The sequence below is a fragment of the Falco cherrug genome, chromosome 8 (assembly GCF_023634085.1).
Source record: "Falco cherrug isolate bFalChe1 chromosome 8, bFalChe1.pri, whole genome shotgun sequence".
In the NCBI taxonomy this organism is placed as follows: Eukaryota; Metazoa; Chordata; class Aves; order Falconiformes; family Falconidae; genus Falco; species Falco cherrug.
The window spans coordinates 53,905,091-53,925,919 of record NC_073704.1 but is presented as its reverse complement, the minus strand read 5'-3'; the positions used below and the strand labels follow the sequence as shown (position 1 = coordinate 53,925,919).

The 20,829-nt window shown below is 47.3% G+C and overlaps 1 protein-coding gene across 2 annotated transcripts in view; it reads left to right on the top strand.

Moving 5' to 3' along the window:
- The window catches only part of NEURL1B (neuralized E3 ubiquitin protein ligase 1B), a 146,049-nt gene that overhangs the window by 109,463 nt on the left and 15,757 nt on the right, over positions 1 to 20,829 (top strand). Inside the window, exon 1 of one of the 2 annotated variants that reach the window (XM_055719160.1) lies at positions 742 to 861. The exons of the other annotated variant lie outside the window; for it this stretch is intronic. Within the exon in view, the coding sequence (XP_055575135.1) occupies positions 831 to 861 (31 nt within the window). The 5' untranslated portion in view covers positions 742 to 830. Of the gene's footprint in view, positions 1 to 741; positions 862 to 20,829 lie in introns of those variants that run through there. 2 annotated transcript variants of the gene reach the window in all.

The window sequence follows — 20,829 nt, the reverse complement described above, 5'->3', positions numbered from 1 at the left end:
CACCCTTCAAGCTGGGAAGACTGGCTGGGGGAAGAAAGGCTCGGCAGCATCACCCCGCAGCAGCACGGACGTGACCGGGAAGAGGGAAGGAGGAAGCCCGTGCCCTTCCCTGGTGGGGCTAGAAACGGGCTTGGATGCGTGGGATCGGGGGAGAGAGAAATTGTGAGGCAAATCTGGTCGGTGGCACGCTTCCAGCTGTCGGCCGGGGTGTCCCTTGTCACCCCGCTGTCGCTGTGCTTCACGGGCCGCTAACGCCACACCGCCGTGCCCGGGGGGCAGCGCTGCGGCTGGGCGGGGGTGTCCCCGCCGGGGCCGCCGGCAGCGAGGGGCGCGCAGGGACAGGGGCTGGCGGCGGCCCCCGGCGACCCCCGAGCGGCCCGGTCCCTTTGGGAAGGTTTTGCCGATGGGAAGGTCTATCCCGAGGGTGCAGCTGGAGTTGCCAGCGGGGCCCTCCCGCTCTCCCGACCCTTTGATTTTTTCCCCTACGGGACACCGACGCCGGTTTTGGCGGAGAGAGGCACAAGGCGGCTTCGCCGGGCCCGTGCGCCCCCGCCGCCCGGTGGCAGCGGCCGGCCCTGCCGTGGCTGCGCGCCCCCGCTGTTGCCCCCGCGGGGCGGAGCGCGGCCGCTGCCGGGCCGAGCCGCTGCCGCTGCCGCAGCCGGGGCGGGGCGGGCGGGGCGGGGGCGGGGCGGGCTCACGCGGCTCCGCCGGGGGCGGGGCGGGGCGGGGCGGGGGCGGTGCGGCCGGGCGCGGCGGCGGGAGGCGGGCGCTGTCCATGGCCCTGCCGAGCGCGGGCCGCCCCGGGGTCCGCCGCGCCGCGGAGCGGAGCGATGGGCAACACGGTGCACAAGACCCTGGCAGGTAGCGGCGGCGGCAGCGCGGGGCCCGGGGGGCCGGGGGTGCGGGGGGCGAGCGGGGCGCGGCGGCGGGAGCCAGCCGGGGCGGGCGGGCAGGCTGTGCCGCCCCGGGTCCCAGCCCCGCGCCCCTGGGGCGACCCGGGATAAGCCGAATATTAAAAAAAACCACCACGTTATGATTGTCATTTGTATTATCTTTAATGGTGCCCGCCGCGGCGGTGATGCTCGAGCGGCGGGGTGCCGCTGCGCCCATGTGTGCGCGGCCGGAGCGGGTGAAGGAGAGCGGTGCTGGCAGCTGGAGCAGTGACACCAGCCCTCCAGCCCTGGCCGGGGGCTGGCTTTCTCATTTCCCCTTCTTCTGCTGCTTCTGCTTTCTTTTTTTTTTTTTTCCTAAAAAAAAAAAAAAAAAAAAAAAGAAAAAGCATAACTTTAGTGTAGAGAGACGTCGATTGCTCGCAGTCACCAGGAGAAAACTATTTGAAAGCAGGTCTGAGATGTGTGGTAGACTAAACTGCCTTCTTAGCAAATTCTGCTTTTACACAAGAGACGTGCGGATTCTTTTGCTTTACAAGTTCATAATTGTGGGGCTTTTTCCTCCTCAGAGAATCGGTGCATAATAACAGCAGTTGGTCTCTATAGAATCAACAGTATTGAATTACTGAGCCCTTGCCAGTCTGTATCTTCAGCTAGTTTGCTTTTCTTTTCTTCTCCGCTTTTGCAGAGCTCCTGCATTGCATCCTTTGTACTTCGGGCTCCCATAAATAAAAAGGGTATTATTAAACTTATTTAAAGAAGCAGGAGGACCTATTGAATGCACACACATGCCTCCCTGTAGTCAGCCAGGGAGCTGAATATAGAAATAAAGAGAGGAATAGATTTGCATTTGGATGTGCCATATATTGTCTTTGCAAAGAGAGTGCTTGGGACCTTCAAGGCACAAAAGAAAGCTGCTAGGCTTGTGGTTTAGCTATGAACCTGTGATTAGATTTCTAGTTGCATCTCCTCTTGTTCTCTGTTACATTTAAATGGGAAATTAGCTCCTTTCACAATTAAGAAGTTTTCATTTTTTTAAATACCTCACCAACTGGCAAATAAAGGCATTGTAAGGAGTGCGTGACCTTGGAGAAAATTCATTTTGTGGGTCGGGTTTTCAGCTAGAGGCAAAATTAAGAGGCACATGTGAAAAACCCAGGAGAGCCAGGGAAATATCCTTGGGTCAGGGCAGGTTACCTCGGTAAGGCTAGAACTTCCCAAAGAAAAAATTTCTGTATCTGCTGTGACATAGGATCTAGCTGTGAGCTGTGTTCCAGAAGGCTGAGAGTTCTACCAGCCTTTCTGCCTATTGCTAGAACAGTCTCTCCTCAGCAGCCTTCATATGCACAGCCTTACACACGTGAATTTAAAAAAGGGGATGACATCAGTCGTACTGCAGTTCTGTGATTAAAGAGTTCCTGCCGGCGCTTTCAAAAGAAGTTGTTAAGAAAGAGGGAAAGTTTGATGGAAAAAACTGAAGCCTTGATTTATGTAGACCTCTCAACTCAAACGTTCTTCTGGTGGCCTAGAAGACCTCTATCCTGCCCTCCCAGGTGGAGATTCGTGTGTAAGGATTCCTTTGCTGGGGATAGTCCCTTGGCAAACATTTGTCAAATTGTGCAAGGCAAAACCACGCAGGACACTTGAACACCGTTTGTTAATGTGCTGGGTGATGCTGTAAATGTGTCTTTTCCTCAAATTCAGCTGTGTTCAGTTTTCACAGAGTAATGATGGTTAAAAGAAGCTGTTAACCTGTGACCACAGAAGAGATTTTGGATGTTTGTAATTTGGAAGTTTATAAACATATTTTTTCAAGTTGGATCCAATTCAGCAATTTTTCATATTGATGTGCTCACATGCATTGTTTGTCTTTCATTATCCAAGCGGCATTACGGAGGGAGGCAGGTTTAGAACTGTTCTTGGAATGGTCCTTTTGAAAATTATGAAGTTTTTCTGGAAGACTGAATTGTTGGATTAAATCCTATTTATAAATCCGATGGCTGTTTAGAATTACTCAAAGATAATCAGTCAGAATTAAGTCTTTCCTCTTCTTTGTTGAAAGACCTTCTTTGCCCTCTTTCTTCACCCTGGTAGACTGAGCAATGCACTTTCACTCTCGTTTTAACTAACAGGAATTGCTCTCCCTTGACCTGTGGGCTGAAGTAATTTATTAAAAAACCCCAAACAAACAGAACACTCCCAAGCTGAAATTTGCTTACCTGTGGTGTTAAACTGATCAACTGTAGAAGCCCACAGATGTTGTCCCCGTTTTGTCATTTCATTCACCATAAATAGCTCAAGGTGAGAAATGCCTGTTCATCCTGATCGAATGTAGAGGAGATGTGGAGGGACCGTCATCATTTGGCTCCTGGAAAAGCTGAACAATCAACAATTCAGGTTTTATATAGAAATGGAGATGCTGTTCTCAAATAGTGGAATTCAGTTTTAGATCCTATTGAATGCGGCTCAACTCATTTTTATACCTAAATTTGTCCAAATATGTTTCCTCTGCTTGTTGCATCTTTAAATCCTTGCACAGCTTCAGCCTTTCTCTCCATGTTTTCATGTAGTGATACAAGAGCACACGCTATCGGTGCTGGAGAAATTTGTATCAGGAGCTTGGGAAACTTGTGTGTGCCAAGTATCTGATGGTTAACACACAATGGACGAAGGCTCCGTCAAATCCGCAGCGAGGTTTGTAACCAGAGTGGTTTTGAAATGAGTAATAGGCTAGGGCTCGTGAAAGGCAGCTTCTATATTTGAACTGGTTGAGGAGGCATTTGAATGGAAAAAGAGCTGAGATGTGTCAGATACGCTTAACAACGGTCCTGAGGTGGTGGTGGAAATTGCTTTTATCTAGATGACAGCTAAATGATACATGACACATTCCTCCAGCAGGATGGTTGCCTCCGGAGTGGCTGGCCGGAGCCTGGAAGGGTGAGCAGGTCCTCCTTGCCTTGGGCTCCTCCATGGTGCTCATCACAGCACTAGGCCACTGCCGGCCCTTCCTGCATTGCCAGGGCGGGAATTTACCCTTGGACGCCAGTATTTTCTTGCCTCCCTCCCCTTACCACTGCCCATTGTTCAAGACGCTTTGCAGACAGGTGGTTAGGCAAGATCGAATTCTTTATTATTGAGGCACGCCGTTTTTCTGTTTCCTACAGGTGATAAACTAGGTGTGCAGCATTGCAGCCGATGGGTGGAACTTGTCCTGACGTGCCGAGTGGGCTGGGAGGCCACACGGACGGTGGTGGTGGAGGATGGGTTGCATACCGACACTGGGCTTTGTGGCTTTGTGGCTGCTCTTACCTGCGGTGCTCCGCAGCGGAGTTGCTCTCTTGAGTTAACTCAGTGGTGAGCCAGGCAGCAAGCAGCATGCATCCGTACCCAATGTCATGGATGGCGCTAATTTCTCTGTGCTAATTGCTTTCCTTGGCAGACGCTTTGAACAGGGCTCAGAAAACGGTTAGTAGCCAGATGGGTTGAAGCCTCCCTTGAAGACGCAGGGAGCCCAGTGGTACTTGAGGACAGGCAGGCTGGGAGAGGTGAAAATTCCCCTGACCTGGCGAAGCCCTTCTGTGATGCAGGAAAAAGCAAGGAACAATATCTAGGAGAGCTGGGCAGGCAGCAAGTGTCCTGGGGGTGCAGGGCAGCTCGTGGTGGCAGGGTGAGCACAGGCAGCTGCTGCCACAGGTGGGCAGGGCAGGCAGGAGGCACTCGCTGGCCAAAGCACGAGTAAAGGACTTTCCAGTTGGGATCCAGTTGTTGATCCTGGCCCAAATAGGGTCATTGGTATTTAACAAAGGAGCCAAATTCCCTTTTAAGAATCTGGCTGGGATCTGATTGCAGTGCTTCTCCCACAGCCTTCCTCACAACTGCAAGGAATACCAAGTATGAGTGGCATTTGTGTCTGGTAAACACAAGGGAGAATGGGGCTTGTTCTAGCAGAAGTGACTTCAGTTTCTTATTTTCAAGAAATTATTTTGTATTCTTAAGAAAAATGGTTTTAATGATTAACCCTTTCTCAGCAAGTCGGAAATCCCAAATTTAGACCTTCACCAGGCTGATGCTCCCATCTGCCAGTCTTTTGCAAAGCGGTGATGGTCATAAGGTCCCAGTTACAGAAGAGAAGAATTTATAGTTTGTGGGTAAAAGATGATGTTTCTGTGTATCCTTTTTAAAATACTGATGCCTGTTATCATAATCACAGAATCATGGAATGGTTTGGGTTGGAAGGGACCTTAAAGATCATCTAGTTCCCACCCCTCTGCCATGGGCAGGGGCACCTTCCACCAGACCAAGGTTGCTCAGAGCCCCGTCCAGCTACACTCCTTTGGTAAGAAATGAGTGGCAAAGACCATGTAGTGGGAAAAGATGTCTCTGTCTTTTCCAGGGGCTAAAACCTCAGCTTCAAGGAGCATTTTTGTTTAGATTCGTTCACGGGTCCCTCCTCCACCTTTAGTTGCTGGTGATACATTGTAGGGGGAGTTGTGAGTAGGGAATTAGTTCTGTAAATTGTTTGGTTTGGTTCCAGTCTGACTTCAGTAAAACTACAAAATAACAATTCAGGTTGTTCAGGTTTGAATGAAAAAGGTACCTGTTCAGACCAGTTTTTGGTTTGGGTTTGGTTCAACTCCAGTCAACAATGATTGCAGGTGTTAATCCTGCCTCAATAATAGCCCTATTTTGCCTGGTTTTCTGCCTCTTTTAGTCCAGGACTTGAGGTTTCTGGAGTCTGTCATCGATTTTGCTGCTGACTCCCTGTGTGAACTTTGAGCAAGTGGCTTCATCATAGTCTTCCTTTGTTTCTAAGGGAGGTAGGAAGCACCGTTTGGCTCACACGGGTACATGGGAGTTAATTAATTAACATGCAGGCGTGAAACATCTCCAGGAAGAAGGTCATAGAAGTGTGAAAAAATAGATTAATTCACTGCTTCTTTTGTAGCTTTCTGCTTTTCCACTCTTCAAAAGGAAACCTGTGAAACTGCTCAGCCTTCACTGTGATTTAGAGCTGGAACAGGTTGATCGTACACTAAAGACTATCTTTAACCAGCCTTGCACAGTACATACCCAAAAATGTGCTGCAGCCAACTGGCATGATTAATTCAGCGCTACCATTGGCATCTTGGCTGTTGAGACTGGAGAAACAGCTGTACTTGGATCCAGGGAGGCACCACCTAGCAAGACGGTGCTTGGTGGAGCCGTGTGTCATGCCCCATGGCCGCTGTGCTGTCAGACGCACACAGCGCACTGCCAAGTGTGTCATTAAAGCAAGAGCTTTTTGTTGTTCTCCCCTCTCCTGATGGATAGTGCCGGGCAGGTGCCCTCTCTTCTATTTAAATGTTTATGGTCTAGAGGGGAATTGCTTTACCAAGAGGTAGGACATCTGGCAAACAGCACTTTTTCCCTTTTTAATTTCTCCAGCTAATTGCCACAGGTCAGAAGGACCTGTATGTAGATGCTTAAAATCACACCCCTGAGTCTGTGCGTGTAGGCAGAAGGCTTAGAGAGCCCTCACTGCAGGCAAAGGAAATTGCTGCTTCCCAGCACATCATAATTTGACAACCTATAGAGGCACTTAAGTATGTTTAAGGTGTTTAACTTTCGGCAGTCGAGTTTGAATGTGCGGGCATTAATGTTTACCTGACATGAGAAGGATGAGTCACCTTGAAGCTTGTGCCATGCTTCTCTTCCCATTCTAGTAAGGATTCTCCTTGCGTATCACATTCAATGGCTTTTCAATTAGGAATGCAAATAAGCGCCTTGGTCCTCGTTAGCTCCAGTGGATTTAGCATTCGAGCTCATTGAGTTTTGGAGTTGCACTTTTGGACAGTCAGTGTCCTGCTGCACAGTTTGCTTGAAAGGAAACATTTTCTTTCTCTTCAGCATCCCACTGTTTACAGAGCTTATCTGTGTGGGTTGGTAGCTAAAAGAGGAGCAGGCTTTCCTAAGGTGGAGTGTGCGTGTCACCGTGACAGATGTGGGTTCAGGAGAGAAGCAAGGAAGCTGATCTGCTGAACCAGGCAGGGGTAAGAGCTAGCGAGAACCCAGGAACAGGTGTAAGAGCTAGCGAGAACCCAGGAGCAGGGGTAAGGGCTAGCAAGAACCCGGGAGCAGGGGCACACTTGCTGGGGTGCTTTCATGAGCTGCAAGATGGGATGAGGCCAGGTGTGATACCCTGAAACACGTCAGATCCCATCTGAGTTTCCTTATGGGGAAGGCGTGTGCAATCTCCTCCATCTCTTCTCTTTGTATTTCCATCTGTCTTATCTCCTTTGTTTGTCTCCTTTCTTGTGCCCAGAGCAGTTTGGCATCCTGCGCCTGCTGCTGCTTCATGCCCCGGCAGCCAAACCGCATGGCTGACTCACGGCGTGCACCTTCCCTGCTCCTAACGAGCTCCTCAAACACAAGCTCATTTGGGGCTCCCTGGCACCAAAATACAGCTTGGCCAGTGAACATACTCCAGATGTTGCCCAGAGGGTAGATGTGTGCTCCCTTACCAACAAGTGCAGAAAGAGGCGGGAGCCCGAAGGGCTGTCGGAAGGGACCTGGCTCCATGTCACACCCCGGGGAAGCTTTTCTGTCTGCTGCAGCTGAAGGAAGTTTTGCTGTAGGAGCATTTCCATACTTTCTTCTGTCTTCTCATGTAGGCAGCTTCTCCACCCTTTGCCTTGGCATCACAAATCTGCTGTGTCCTGGAGGGGACTGACCCTGCATCAATGGTCCACGTGCCTATTTGATGGCCTCAGTGCCCTTAGGTTGCAAGGTTCTACCACTCTCTGAACACCTCCCCATCCCACCTCCCTGCATGCTGCAGATACAGCAGGACTGCACAGAGGCGTTGGCTGGGGCAGTCCCTTCAGTAAGATGTGTGCCCATGAGAGGACGTGCTTGGTGGGAAGGAGGTGCTGTTTACGCTGGGTTGTTCCATGTCTTGATGATGGCTGTATTTTTTTCCCCCCTCTGTACGTTAAAAAGCATGATTCACTGGCACCAAGACGTCTGGTTGAAAGTTTTATCTCAGCATACCTGTGCCAGCTTTTCCCTCCAGACCTGGATGCCCTGTTGTCTCAATTGCTGAGTGCTGGAGCATTAAATTCCTGGTGTCTGAACAGTTGAAGCAGGGCTTTGGGGAGGAGTGAGGGAGGGGAAGGTGATTTCTGGCTTGATAATTTGTTTTTCCCTCTGTGTCCAGGGAGGTATCTTCCTCTGCTTTATGTAAGCAGGGCTTGCTTTCCACTCAGGAGTTTTTTTCACTCTCAGTTCTTTCAGACCTCTGGCAGTGGAGGAGCTCACACATCTCATACTGTGAGGATCAGACCCCATCCCTTTCCCTGCTCCAGCAAAACCATGTCTTTCTTCCTTTCTTTCTACACCAACAAGACTGATGTAAAGAAACCAAATCAGAAGACAAGAAATGACTTCTTGCTTGCTGCTGGAATTACACGGGAAGATTCTTTAAAGAAAAACCATTTAACTGCATTTCAAAGCTTTTCAGTGCAGCAGGGAAATCACATTTAGGATTTTTTTTTCAAGAGTTACCGATGCTTTGAAGGGAGAAAAATGAATGGAGTTGTGTTTGCAGAGTTGTTGGCTAGATAGTTGCACATAACAGGTTTCATTTTCTCAGTTTTCTTGTTTTGCTGTGGATATTTACATAATAATGAGATTTTTGTACTTTAGGAATTCTCCTATTTTAGCCATCCATTTGTCTGTGACTCCAGGTTTCTTGTGATTGCAATCCTGATGGCATAATGTCTTATGGCTATGTGGGAGAAATAAATAGACCACATAAAAGCAAAGCTCCGTTTTTCATTGTCCACGTAGCAACACAGGGAAGGCAGTCAGTCAAGAGAGTATTTTGCTCAGCAAAAGTTTTCCATCAGGTTTCCAAATGCCAGGGAAAAAAAAGTTATTTGGTTTTTGCCCTCCTCCATAACTTGAATGTTAAATCTGCCAAGCCCTGCCTTGACAAACGAAAGATAAAAGCTAGAATATCCCATTTAGCAGCAGAAATGAAATAGTTTCATTCAGGTTTATCTCTCTTTCCTCAGCAATAACTAGCACTGTGGCAACAGCTTTTCTCAGCCTGTTATCTGTTTTGTTCTCATTGGGGCACTGGCTTCTCAGCTTAACATGTTCTGTAGTTTATGGAGTGGAGTTCAAAAGTTATCTCCTTGGTGTGATGCTAAGGTTGAAGGAATAATTCCTAATGAGGGGAAATTGCTATTTCATGGGGTCTTAGTTTTGACACAATTGGATAGAGGGGTTTTTTTGGTAACAGAAAACATTTGGTGCTTGAGATCTGTCTGGTCTAGTGTCCTGATTGTGGCCGAAATTGCTGCAAGAGGAGCAGCTAAGTGGCTGCAGTGCGTTATAGTTTTTTGGGGAGGAGACAGGACCAGGACCACGGAGCACGTGCTCTCCAGGCAGGTTAACACCGATGCAAAGCCTTGGTGGAGTACAGGGAATTAGAGTATCTATATCATTGGAGATCTTAAAGAAAAGTTTGTTATTCATCGGCTAGGAATGGCATTAGTGGAGCCGGTCCCATCAGAAGTGACGGTGGGCTAGATAATCCCTGCAGGCTCCTGCCAAAGAGGTGTGCCCCCAAGAAACATCTCTTCAAGGGGCTGTTCTTTGGCGGTCCTTTCCTCAGGATGGCATCAAAAACTCTTGATTACTTTGTGCCACAAAGTGAAAGGGTTTCTAAGTATGAAAACTGAAATAATTTACTAACTGCCTGTTGCTTCACTTTTAGTGATAAAGAGCTTTGGCTGGTGTATTGTGTGGTGGCCATTGTGCTGGCTTAGAAAACAGAGGTAACTTTCATATGATGGTTCACGGGGACAAGCTACACAATGGAAAGAGTGTTTAAGTGGCTTGACTTTTATCTGACAATCACTGCTGGATTTGCTCTGGAGCACAGTGCCCCTTGGGACTCCGTGGCTGGCCGGTGAATATAGCCCTGTGCAGGACGGGCTGGGGATGAGCCTGTGGGGACATGGGGACACAGCACAGGGTCTGCATGAGAGCCTTGTCAGCCGAGAGGGCTGAAAAATAAAAGTGGAACATTGAGATCGTGTGTGCAGGGAGGCAAAGCCTGATGCCAGCGGAGCTTCCCTGCACTTGCATGGAGGAAGGCTTGCAGATATCTCAGTATGCCAGGCGTTTTGGTTGATTTCTCCTGGAAAGGAGTTGTCCTTTGAAGAGTATGAGGCAGATCTTCACACTGGCATCTGATTTTGTGAGTCTTAAATAGTAATTACTGGGTGATTTGCCAGCAGCAGAACAGCACTGCTTGCGCTGCTGATGTGATCAAAGGGAGAAGGTGAGAAGGACAGATGCTTTGCAAGTCAGGATTTCAAGGAAATCCATCTCGGTTAAAGTTTATAAAAACTGCTCTTAGCCAACAGACCTATAGTGTGTCTTTATAAATACAACAGCCTTGAGCAGCAGTCCCTGCTGAGTGGTGCCTGGGGATTGCTGTTTTTAGGGGATATTAGAAGGGCTAGGAAAAGACAGCAAAATACAACCACACACACCCAAAGACCAAATGCTGTTAAGTATCCAGAATTGATCTTCTGAGTCTGGCTGTTGTTTCCAAAAATGCCTGCATGGCTCGGGGCAGGTTTAGTCTGACTGTGGTTTGTTTTGCCCATCGGCAGCATCAGTGGTGCTGCGCTGTGGATACTGGCCTTGTAGGGATTGGCTTGGCAGCAACCACTCCTGCAGGAAAGCTTCTCTCTTGCTTCACCTTGTAGGTCTGGAGATCTGGCAACAAGTGCTTTTATGTAAGACCATTTTTATACATAGAACTGTGCAGGAAGAGATATTTTTTTTTTCTGAAATAAGAGTGCCTTCTTCCAAATTAGCTTAGTCTACAGCTTACGTTATCCGTTTTGAAAAGGCGTGTGAGCATGCCAAATACCAGTGTCTGCACATAGATACTGGCAATAATGAAGCTGCTGTCCATTTGCACCCTGCCTTGTTCCAAAATAACTTTCATGTCTAGACAAAGGATGCAGCTCACCTTCAATGCTTGGCTGTCCCTTCTGTTTGTTTTGCTATTACATAGTAATTAAGATATTAATTTATTTTAAAACGTTCCAAGAAATGGCTCTGCAACGCCATTGTTTATGTAAGAGAGAAAGAAATTCATAATTTATTGAATTTGTGTGTGTTCTGCTGGGATTATTCATTGGAGAAACGTACTAAGTGATTTTTTGTATCCTAGTAACCAACCGTGGTTGCTTTCCATGAATAATCTTTAGTTTAACTTGACCAGCCAAATCTAGATGGGAAAACTCAAGTAAATTGAATTTATCAAGGCAAATAATTACAAGGCACAGACAGCTTTTTGCAGGTGAGAGAGAACAAATTTTTTTCTTCCTTATTTAACTACATAATAATCAGTTGACACATGCTATCTGGAGAGTCTGATTTTACCCAGCAGAACAATAGTGGAAGTTTGAGTCGTTACGAGCTAAATTTCAAAACTTGATTTGTTTAATATTCATAATTAATTAATTGGTTAAACCAGTCCTTTCCTCCCTCAAACAAGCAATGTGATGGCTTCCAGCACTTCCTAATAGCAGTGCAGATTATTTCCCTTCTATGGGTGCCAGGGTGGGAAGCCCGGGGCGGGGGTCCCCATGGCTCCCAGTTCCCAGCTCTGCTGCCAGCCCATCTGCCTCACAAGGATGCTCTGAGGCTTATTTACTAGAAGGCTTTGTGAAGCCCTTTCCCCCCGAAATGCTGGCCCCACGTGGAACAGCCGGAGTTTATCATGTAATGGAAGTGCTGGCATTTTTCTCCTTTAAAATTTATTTTGATTAAAAATTAGCCCCTTTGCGAAATTGAGTTTTGAGGGATCATGTTTCTTTTGCAATGCCTCTTGCTATCTGAAATATGAAAAGCTAGTTTTAGAAGCAAAACAAAAATTTGCTTCCGAGCTCCCTGAACATGTTTACTATTTCTCCCACCCTCCTCAAGCATTCGGCTGACCATCTCTAAGCAGAGGGCAGAGGTACATTCCTCCCAGAGAGGTCAAAACCGCTTCTCATTTTAAAACAAACTATTTTCAAACCATCTTTTTGTATGCATTCCTATTTAGTAAATGTTTATAGACCCGTAAAAAAAAAAAAAAAAAAAAAAAGCACTCCTGTAGGTACGGAAGTCTATGGGCACGCCAGTAGAATCAATCACCAAACCACGTCAAGCAGCCCTTAGCTAATCGCTCAGTTTTTCCTTTGAGATGAGATTGATGGTGCAACCTCATGAGACAGTCCCAGAAAGAGGGAGAAGCTTCCCTTGTGTGCCTCTGGATTTTGACCATATTTTTCCTCTCCCTGATGTGCTCCCTGCCCCTTGTATCTTGAACACAGCCCTGCACTGAGCAGTCCCTGCTTCCATCTTCAGTGGCCTAAAGGTGATGGGCAGAAATGTTAGGCAGGTCAGTGCTGAGGACCCTTCTGTGCTTTAATTCCTGTATTTTCCCTTTCTGTGCCTGTATTCCTGTACTGAGCCAGGGCATCACTTTGGAGTAGTTGCTCTTGTGCATCTCCAGCCATCATTCATCACCGCAGGCTCATCTCCTTGGGTCTCTGCCCTACAGACTCAACACTTTTGCAAAGCTCTGCCTGAATTTTTTCGTAATCTTTTTACCCGGGGCTAACAGCGGTGTGGGAGCACAGGTTGTGACTTGTCTCTCTCTGTGGCAATGAAGGGGCAGCTGAAGGGAGCGATGCTGCCTTAGAGCTCACCGCTGTTGCCTTGGAGGGTTGTGGCGTTTGGGACCTGAAATGCCCTTTCTCCAGGGAAGTCACAGTTTCCCCAAAGAGGTGTTCAGGCAAGGCATGGTTGGTGGCAGAGGAGGTGTTTGGGGTGTAGACACAGCACTGCCTGGGATCCACGCTGGGGAGCAGCCCGGGGACTTGGGGGGGGGGGGGGGGGGGGGGGGACAGAACAATTGAGACAGACATGCCAGCCGAGCTCCATCCTTCTGGCGGCCCTGCATAACCCTGCCAGGGCTTTGCCCGATGTGGATATGTAGGTCCAACAAAGGGAAGGAAGAATTCTCCACATCCCAAATGCCGTGGGCCTGTCCTGCTGTCACAGGATGCAGAGCTGCCGAAAAAAATTCAAATTCAGCAGTTACTGCTGTGAGAAATGAGGCATCAATGCAAGGCAGATGGGACAGATAGGAGCAAAGGGCAGGAGCTTTAGGCACAGGCGGTACTTGAGGAACATTGTTCCCTTGCTGGGGGAGGCTCCCGGTTCCGCCTTTCTGCCTTGGAATGGTTCACAGCATGGCTGGGTGTGCTCTGGGGAGAGTCTGCTGGTATTGCCCCACCAGCAGGTCTTCCTTATTAGGTGGACATTGGTTTTTGTTGTTGTTGTTGTTGTTCTTGTTGTTGTTATTATTATTATCATCATCATCATCATCATCATCTTCTAATATGCTGTTTTGCAGCATCTTGTGTTCTCCAAGCAAAGGAAGTCATGCAATCAGAGTGCTTCTATATGCTATTAATACGTGACCATATGGCACCACTCATGTGCAGATGAAGGCTCCTGATGGTTTAGCAACAGCATGAAATGTTTCTGTTATTGATCCTACTTGACCAGGGTGGCCTAGAAAAACCTAAAGGGGCACAGAAGGACATGCTGCTGTCTCACTGAGCTCTGCATGTGTAGGAAGTTGAGCTGGAAAGCATCCCTGAATTTGCCGTGGTCAGGCAGGCACCTGTGCCACCCTGAGCTGTCAATGGGCAGGTTTGCTGGTCCCATGTCCCAGGCTCTGTCCCCAAAAAAACCCGCTGTGGTGCTAATGAAGGGGCTTACTCACTGGGAAACAGATTTTTAGCGTATCTCATCATGCACAAAAGCATGGGAAATGGAAGGGGCAAAGGGGGCTAGGTTGGGGCAGGTATTTGGGATATGTTATACATGCCAGGATGATGCTGAGGACAGGCTGCACCACTTCCCGGCCCCTTTAGCTCGTAGTGGTCTGCCTGTCCATCAGAAAAAGCTGAGACACGTACCAAAGTGCATGCACACCTTGCTGTGGCACACGCAGCATGTAGGTACTGGAAGTCCCCCATGGACCTGAGCTGATGGAGCTGTGCCAGGGTGGACGTTGGCCACTGCAGTTCAGATGATTTTCAGCGTTATTTTTAGACATCTTGAGTGCAGTTCGCTTTAGCTGAAGCCAATTCCTCGATGTGCTGGCAGACGAGGGGTTGCGTGGATGGAGTGTGCCTGCTCGGGGGGGAATGTGCCTTTCTGTGGGATGCAGGGAGGTTTCAGGGAAGCCGAGCCTCTCCCCTTCTGCCAGCAGCAGATCGCTGCATGGGATGAGCTCCTTAAGAGACAGCTTTCCTGCAGCTCTTCAAGTGACCGCTCAGATTTGGTACTTCAATAAGGTGCTCTGTGAGCAGTGGCACCCGTAACGCCCAGTGCCTGGTGGGTTTGTGACCAGGGGGATATCTGTTTTGATGACTTCAGACTTTCCATACATTTGGCATCCCTTCTTCAGCACGTTGGCAGCTCTTGAGTCCCTGGGAGATGATGCAGGTAGCACACATGGCATGGGAGACACTCGGTGCCTTCTATTGTGAAGAAGCGGAGGGACAGTGTGTATTGTGCAGCTGCCTGTGTTTTATTGTGGTCACAAACACCAGAGGCTCTAAGCTGTCAACATGTAATTGTATATTTTTTGTCTGGTGATAAATTTTTTTTCTACCAAAATAAAAAAATAGAAAGGAAAGAACCAAAAGAACCACCCAAAGAGAAAGAAATTCTTTCTCTCCACAGTTTTTCATATGTGATTTATAGGTGTGTTTTTCCAAGTAATTCCAAACAAGGCCAGTGAGTGACTCTGAATTAAAGTTTGATTTAGTTAATTGAAACAAGAGCCATCTGGGTAGAAATGGGAGGTTTTAGACAGACCTTTATGTTGTTTCGTATGGGATTTTTAAAATTTTCAATTCCATAGCTACTAAGGAGTGTGCTGTTTGGCAGTACAGTGGGGTTTTATAGGTGATCTATGAAGAATAAAAAAAATAATAACACAGCTATAAAAATGACAACAGCTTGCAGCTCTGTAGTAAACTCTTTTGAAGGTGTTGACCAAGTGTGCTCTGCTGAACCATGGTCCAAGCTCCACATTAAAAAGGTGGGAAAACATGATGAGAACCAGTAGTTGACATCCAGGCAGGCATCCACGGGCGATGACTGTGAGGTCGCAGTGCTGTTTGTTTGCTGTGTAAGCCACACATTCACCCTATCTCTTGGGAGTGATTCCTTCCTCTGGGGGAGGGAGCAAAAAAAGGCTTTGGCCTTTTTCTGGCCAAAAAAAGCAGGCATTTATCTTCAAGAATGCAAGGAATTGTCTGTTATCTCCAGATTTCTTCGGTTCACCTGCCTTTATCATGTCTTGGCTGCAGTAACAAGAAGGGAGAGTAAAGGGAGAAAAATGTTGATGTTGACTTAGGTGTGCTGGAATCAAATCCCACTGGTGTTAAGAAGATTGACATGGAGGCTTAAAAATAAATGTCTCTTGCTCAAATCCTTTTTGTGTTGAAATAATTGAAGATATTTGAGATGAAGAAAGAGGCTGAGGTCATTGTGTGTCCAGTAATGCTATGCCTATATTTTCTTTTGTTTGGACAGTTTAATGTCTTGAAGTGGCTCTTGTTTCCTCTTATTAATTCCTGTAAATAAAATGAAAAGGCTCTCACAGCTCAGCCATGCAGTACCAAGTATTGCACAACCACCAGCCTCTTGGACTGGCTTCATAGCTTAGCAGAAAACTATGCATTTAACCAAGGAAAAAAGGATGCATCTTTTTTAATGGAATGTTTTCCTATGTTTCTAGACCAGCAAAGAACTCTCTTCTTATTTTTTTTTCTCTTTTAAACATTTTTGGCTTTAATTCTGAAGATGTACTGTATTTAGAAAAAGCTCTAGCTTATTTGACTGAACATTAACTAAACCAGCCAACAAAATATGCGATATTATTGTATAGGTTGGACTGGACATGAGTTGAATGAAGTTGCCAACCCCTCAGATCACTTGGAAAGAGAGTTTGGCCAGTCTTAAATGTATTTAAAATCTCCCTGCTGGTAGAGTGTTGGCGTGGGGCACCAGCCCACCCAGCACAGGCTGGGCTCAGCCCCTGTGCAGTGACCAGTGACCCGTGGAGTTCCCACCACCACAAATCCAGTTGTGCTTTGCAATGCCTCCAGGGAAACTAGCCCGGCAGAGTGGGATTGCTGTGCTTTCCCCCCTGATTTAATTATAACCAGTTATTCCCTTCCCTTTGCCCTGTTTTGGATTCTTTACATATTGTTTCGGAAAAGCTTAGTGGAATCGAAGCCTTTGTATATATAAAATATAGGATGATTGAAGACCTGGCCACTTCTTTATTTAGCTTCCTCAGCCATGCGTTCCTCCCAAAGCATTTTCCCCTCTTGCTGCCAGATCACTGTTTAAACTGTGTGTAAATATAAAAGGAACTATGGACAACATTTAAAAATGCTGCACCATGTTGGGAGCAGGGCTTGCTGGAAAAAACACCTTTCTAGAGGCCTTTTTCCCCCTTTTCCTGTGGCTTTGCGGCTCCCTTTGGGCGGATCAAAAGCCCTGTGTGGGTGCCACTGTTAAGTCTAATGGCTCCCTGGTTATCCATCCCTGTTTGGACTGAAATAGCTCCACTGTTTTTTCTTTTAAACTGAACACTTTCCTGTCCTTTGAGTACAGAGAAGTAATTAGGAGGGGAAAACAAAAAAGGACCCTTAGAACCACCACGAGGAGAGGAGATAAAGACGAAAGAGGCTTCTGTAACAAATCTAAAGCAAAGAAAAATTGCAGGTTTATTCCTTTTATCAGAAGGCTTTCTTGGGAAAAGTTGAAGGCAGTAATGAAGGGGCAGGCTCTCCTTTCTGCACCTGTAGCATCACTGTGAGTGCTGATCTCGCCCTTCATCTGCAGCCTTTCATCCCCTGTAGTCCTGGCACTGGACAATTCCTGTGCTTATGGGAAGGTTTTCTTGTGCTTTTACTGGGTGTGGAAAACACGCTCGGCTTGTAACGCTTCTCGGCTTGAGCATCACGTACCCCACCTGAGTCACCCATGGTGCAGCTCAGCTGTAGCACGGTGCGGTGTGGTACACACGCAGACCCGGGAGGGTTCGGACAGCACATTTTATGTACTGGCCTTTCTCCAAACATGCTTTTTGGAGGTGGGAAGGGTGTAAGGATGAATTGCACACAGGCCAAATTCAGAGGGACGGGGATAATGTAAACACTGGCTTTTAGGGTGTTTTCAGTGAAGCTACATTACCACTATTATTTTTCAAATCTTTTTTTCTCCCTGTTTCATAAGCTGCCCTCCTGGTGCAGTGCCGTCATGCTGCCTGTCTGTAGGGGATGGGTGGGTTTCCTGCATCAGGGAGACAACAAAATTCTTTCCCTCTTTTTGTTCCTGTCTGTGCTGAAAGCGACACATTGACAGGCTGTGGGGAGGATGTGCCAAGCTCCAGCCCTCTTTCCATGAGCCCTGTATTGAAACCATGGGATGGAATAAAATTGCCGCTCGGAGGATATTAAAAGGGAATGCATTTCATTTTCCGATTTCATTAAAAGCCATTAACATTGGAATGACATGGTCACTATTTATAAACTCCCAGTGCAGATGACTTGGTACAGCTGGTCAGAAGAAAAGAGGTACAATGGGAACAGGGAGCCTATTTGCATGGACGGTTGTTACGTGCTCCTCTGGCATTGCGGGGAGATGGGAGGGCATGGGCCCTTTTGGTGTCAGTGATTATGCCGGTCGCATGTTCTTGTAACTCTTCAACAAATCACGGTCATGATTGGAACATGAAAACACCAGTTCAGAACAATCATTTTAAAATATAAAGCATCGCTCTGAAAAACATGTGTGAGCTGTCTGTACCGCCTGTAAGGGAAAAGTGGTCTTGGGAGTGAAGTCGGAATTACTGAATGGAGAGGAACTGGGGGTAAGGAGACAAACCCAGATTTGTTTTTTAATCTGTGAAAAATACTCCAGCTAGGTTCTTTTCTATGAGGTGTGGTTAATCAGAACCATACGATGGGTCGGTCTCCTGCAGCCACAGCAAGGGGTCCCTCCCCACCTCAAAGCGAGAGCCACGTGGTGGCCTCAGGTCTGGAGGGACCAGCAGCACTCCCTGATACAGCAGGGTTTTTGGGTCTCTCAGGTCACCCTCAAGCTGTTTGCAGTCTCTGCTGCAGCAGTGAACACTGCTGGCCTGGAGCAAGGAGGAGGGGGAAGGGATCTCTGAGACGGACCCCAGTGGTACAATATCCCGTAAAGTGAAGAACGTATCTGTGTCTGTCTTGATGCCATTAAAATCCGTATTTGAGCCATGCCGAAAGACAATGAAGACAAATTCCTTCTCCTCTAGTGACTGCAGGAGCAGTCATTAGAGAAAAAGGTGCCCCGACCCATGTAGTGTGGGACTGGCCTTGAGTCAGGCTGTGGAAAAGGGGAATGCACAAGGAAAACGGAGCCTGGCAATGGCAAAGGCATTGCTGAAACTGGGGACCTTGGATGCTGGCCTTCTAAGCTGGGTTTAACTTGCAGTGAGCACAGTGTGCTTTGTTTAACAAAACTGGTATCAGGAGACCGTAGTGGGCTTCAGACCTGCCCAGAGTAACAGCCATTGGAAATAGTTTAACACTGTAAATCCCTGGAAATTGTATGAATTCAGTATTTCTGTGTGAATTCAGTAAATCAAATCAGGACCCAACCGCCATAGAGAACATGAGGGTTTTCATCCACATCTCTGCCCCTCTCCTCCCATCTTTGGCTGTCCAGTTGAGACCAGTCTTTCCAGGCTGAAGTGTTGCATCCTTTAGTGGTCTCTGCTTTATGGTGCACTTTATTGTCTGTTTCTAGAAAACAATGAAAATAATAAATCACAAAAGTACATCTTTTACTCACTGAACGACAAGCTGAGCATGTAGATTTGGAAAATATTTAGTCTCCCAACCTAGAAGTCCTCAGAAACCATTTGTGGAGTTGCTTAAATAGACGTCAACTGCTTACTTCTCATTGCTTTTGATCACCTCCCAGAAATGTGCTATGGTCTCTCAGTTGAGGACTAGAAGATAAAGTGAGCTGAGCAGCCCTCTGCTCTCCCCAAGTTAAACTTGACTTTCTAAACAAGGTAATAATCTTGCAAAAACATCATATGTCAAGTAAGAGGCACAGGTTTGCTCTCCTGGTTTGTGAAGTCATACGTGTTGCATATGTGGTGTATTAGTGAGAACATCGTCCAAAAATTCCCTATAGGAGGTATAGTAAGAGTGGCTGATTGATTATTTCTGACAAGATGTTTTTATCTTTAGCCAGTAGTCAGAAGTTTCATCTAGTTTTGTATCCCATATTTTATGACTTTCAATTCCCTGACATCTTTCAGAGCTCTTTGGCTTGTGAGCGTGGCCTTCTGACTGACACGAGCCGGTGGACTCAAGCGCTGAGGCCATATAACGGATTACAACAAGCTGTGCCATTTCCAAGGCTCCTCATCTATCACGCAGCTGCTTTCATCATGCACACCGAAAGACTTAAGCAGGGATTATGGCATGAACCCTGCCTTTTCTCTATCCCTCTCCCTGTTGCTCTTGCTCTGTCTCTCATTAACCAAGTCTAAGAATGTGTTACTAGAGTTGCAGACTCATTGACCCAGATTTGCTAATAATATGGGGGAAAGGAGATTTTTTTCCATGCTTAATCGCTGGCTTCTGTGTATTCTTAGTGCTATTTATATGCAGGAGAACTAAAAGCCTGTAATAAAGATGGGGCCAACATTGCAGCAAAATTAATCTATGCACGCGGTGAGAGGCACAACAGGAGAGAGACGGGGGAACAGGGAGGCAGGGGTGAGCGGAGGTGGACTTAGCTATACGTGCAGACCCAGCAGTAGATTTTTTTGATAGCGGACCCTGCTCCTGCAGCCTGATCGACAAGACCATACTGATTTAGCTCAGGGCTCCCCACTTTGCTCTGAAAATGCCACACTGTCAAAGTCATGCACTGGCTGGCTTTGTGTCAAGGTCGATTTCCTTCACCACCAAAATGCAAAGTCAAGCAGAAGGTCTGGAAGTGGGTTGGGAGAGTATTCCTGCCTGATGTGGGAGAGCGCTGGCTCTCCCCCCTCTTTGGGGCTCATGATCACTGCGCGGTTGTGGCAGATTAGCTATCAATCAGCACTTTTCATCCTCAGAGCAGACCTTCTGTCATGGTTTATTTTCTGCTTCAAACCAGCTGGTGGATCTTGGAGACAGACATTGGTGTTTCATCTGCGCTTGCTGCCTTTTGGCTCCGATGCTGGTGTCATGATGTGCCATCCAGCTAACCAGGAATGCTGGGGCCCGGCACTGGCTTTCCTGTCAAGGCAACCGTTCTTTTAAATGATGGGGTTGAACTTGGCATTTGTATGAGCAAGGAAAGGGCTTAATTTGAAAGGAGCAGCGGTGCAGAAGCTCGTTTCCTGAGGACGTGGTGGGAGATGGGATGGAGCAGCCTGGAAAATACTGCAAGGTCCTGCTGGAATTGCCCGTGTTTGCTGGTTGGAGAAAAAGGACCAGAACAAAAGGTTTTTGCCTAATGCAGTGGGCAGACACCTCTCTGCTTTCATGGAGGAACACCTACAAGACCAGAATAAATGTGTCATTAGCCTCTGCCTAGAAAAAAATAATGGATTTTAGCTTTTTGTTTTTTAAAAATCCCCTATAAAATTTTTGGTTTCAAGCATTAGCCACAGAAGCAAGAGGGTTTTCTCACTTGAAAATCCTCGTAGAGGCAGGCACAACTTGATTTTGTGAGGTAAAGTCAATCCCTCTTCTCTGCTAGGGATTTTTGTGGACTGTTTTGCAGTGAAAAATGG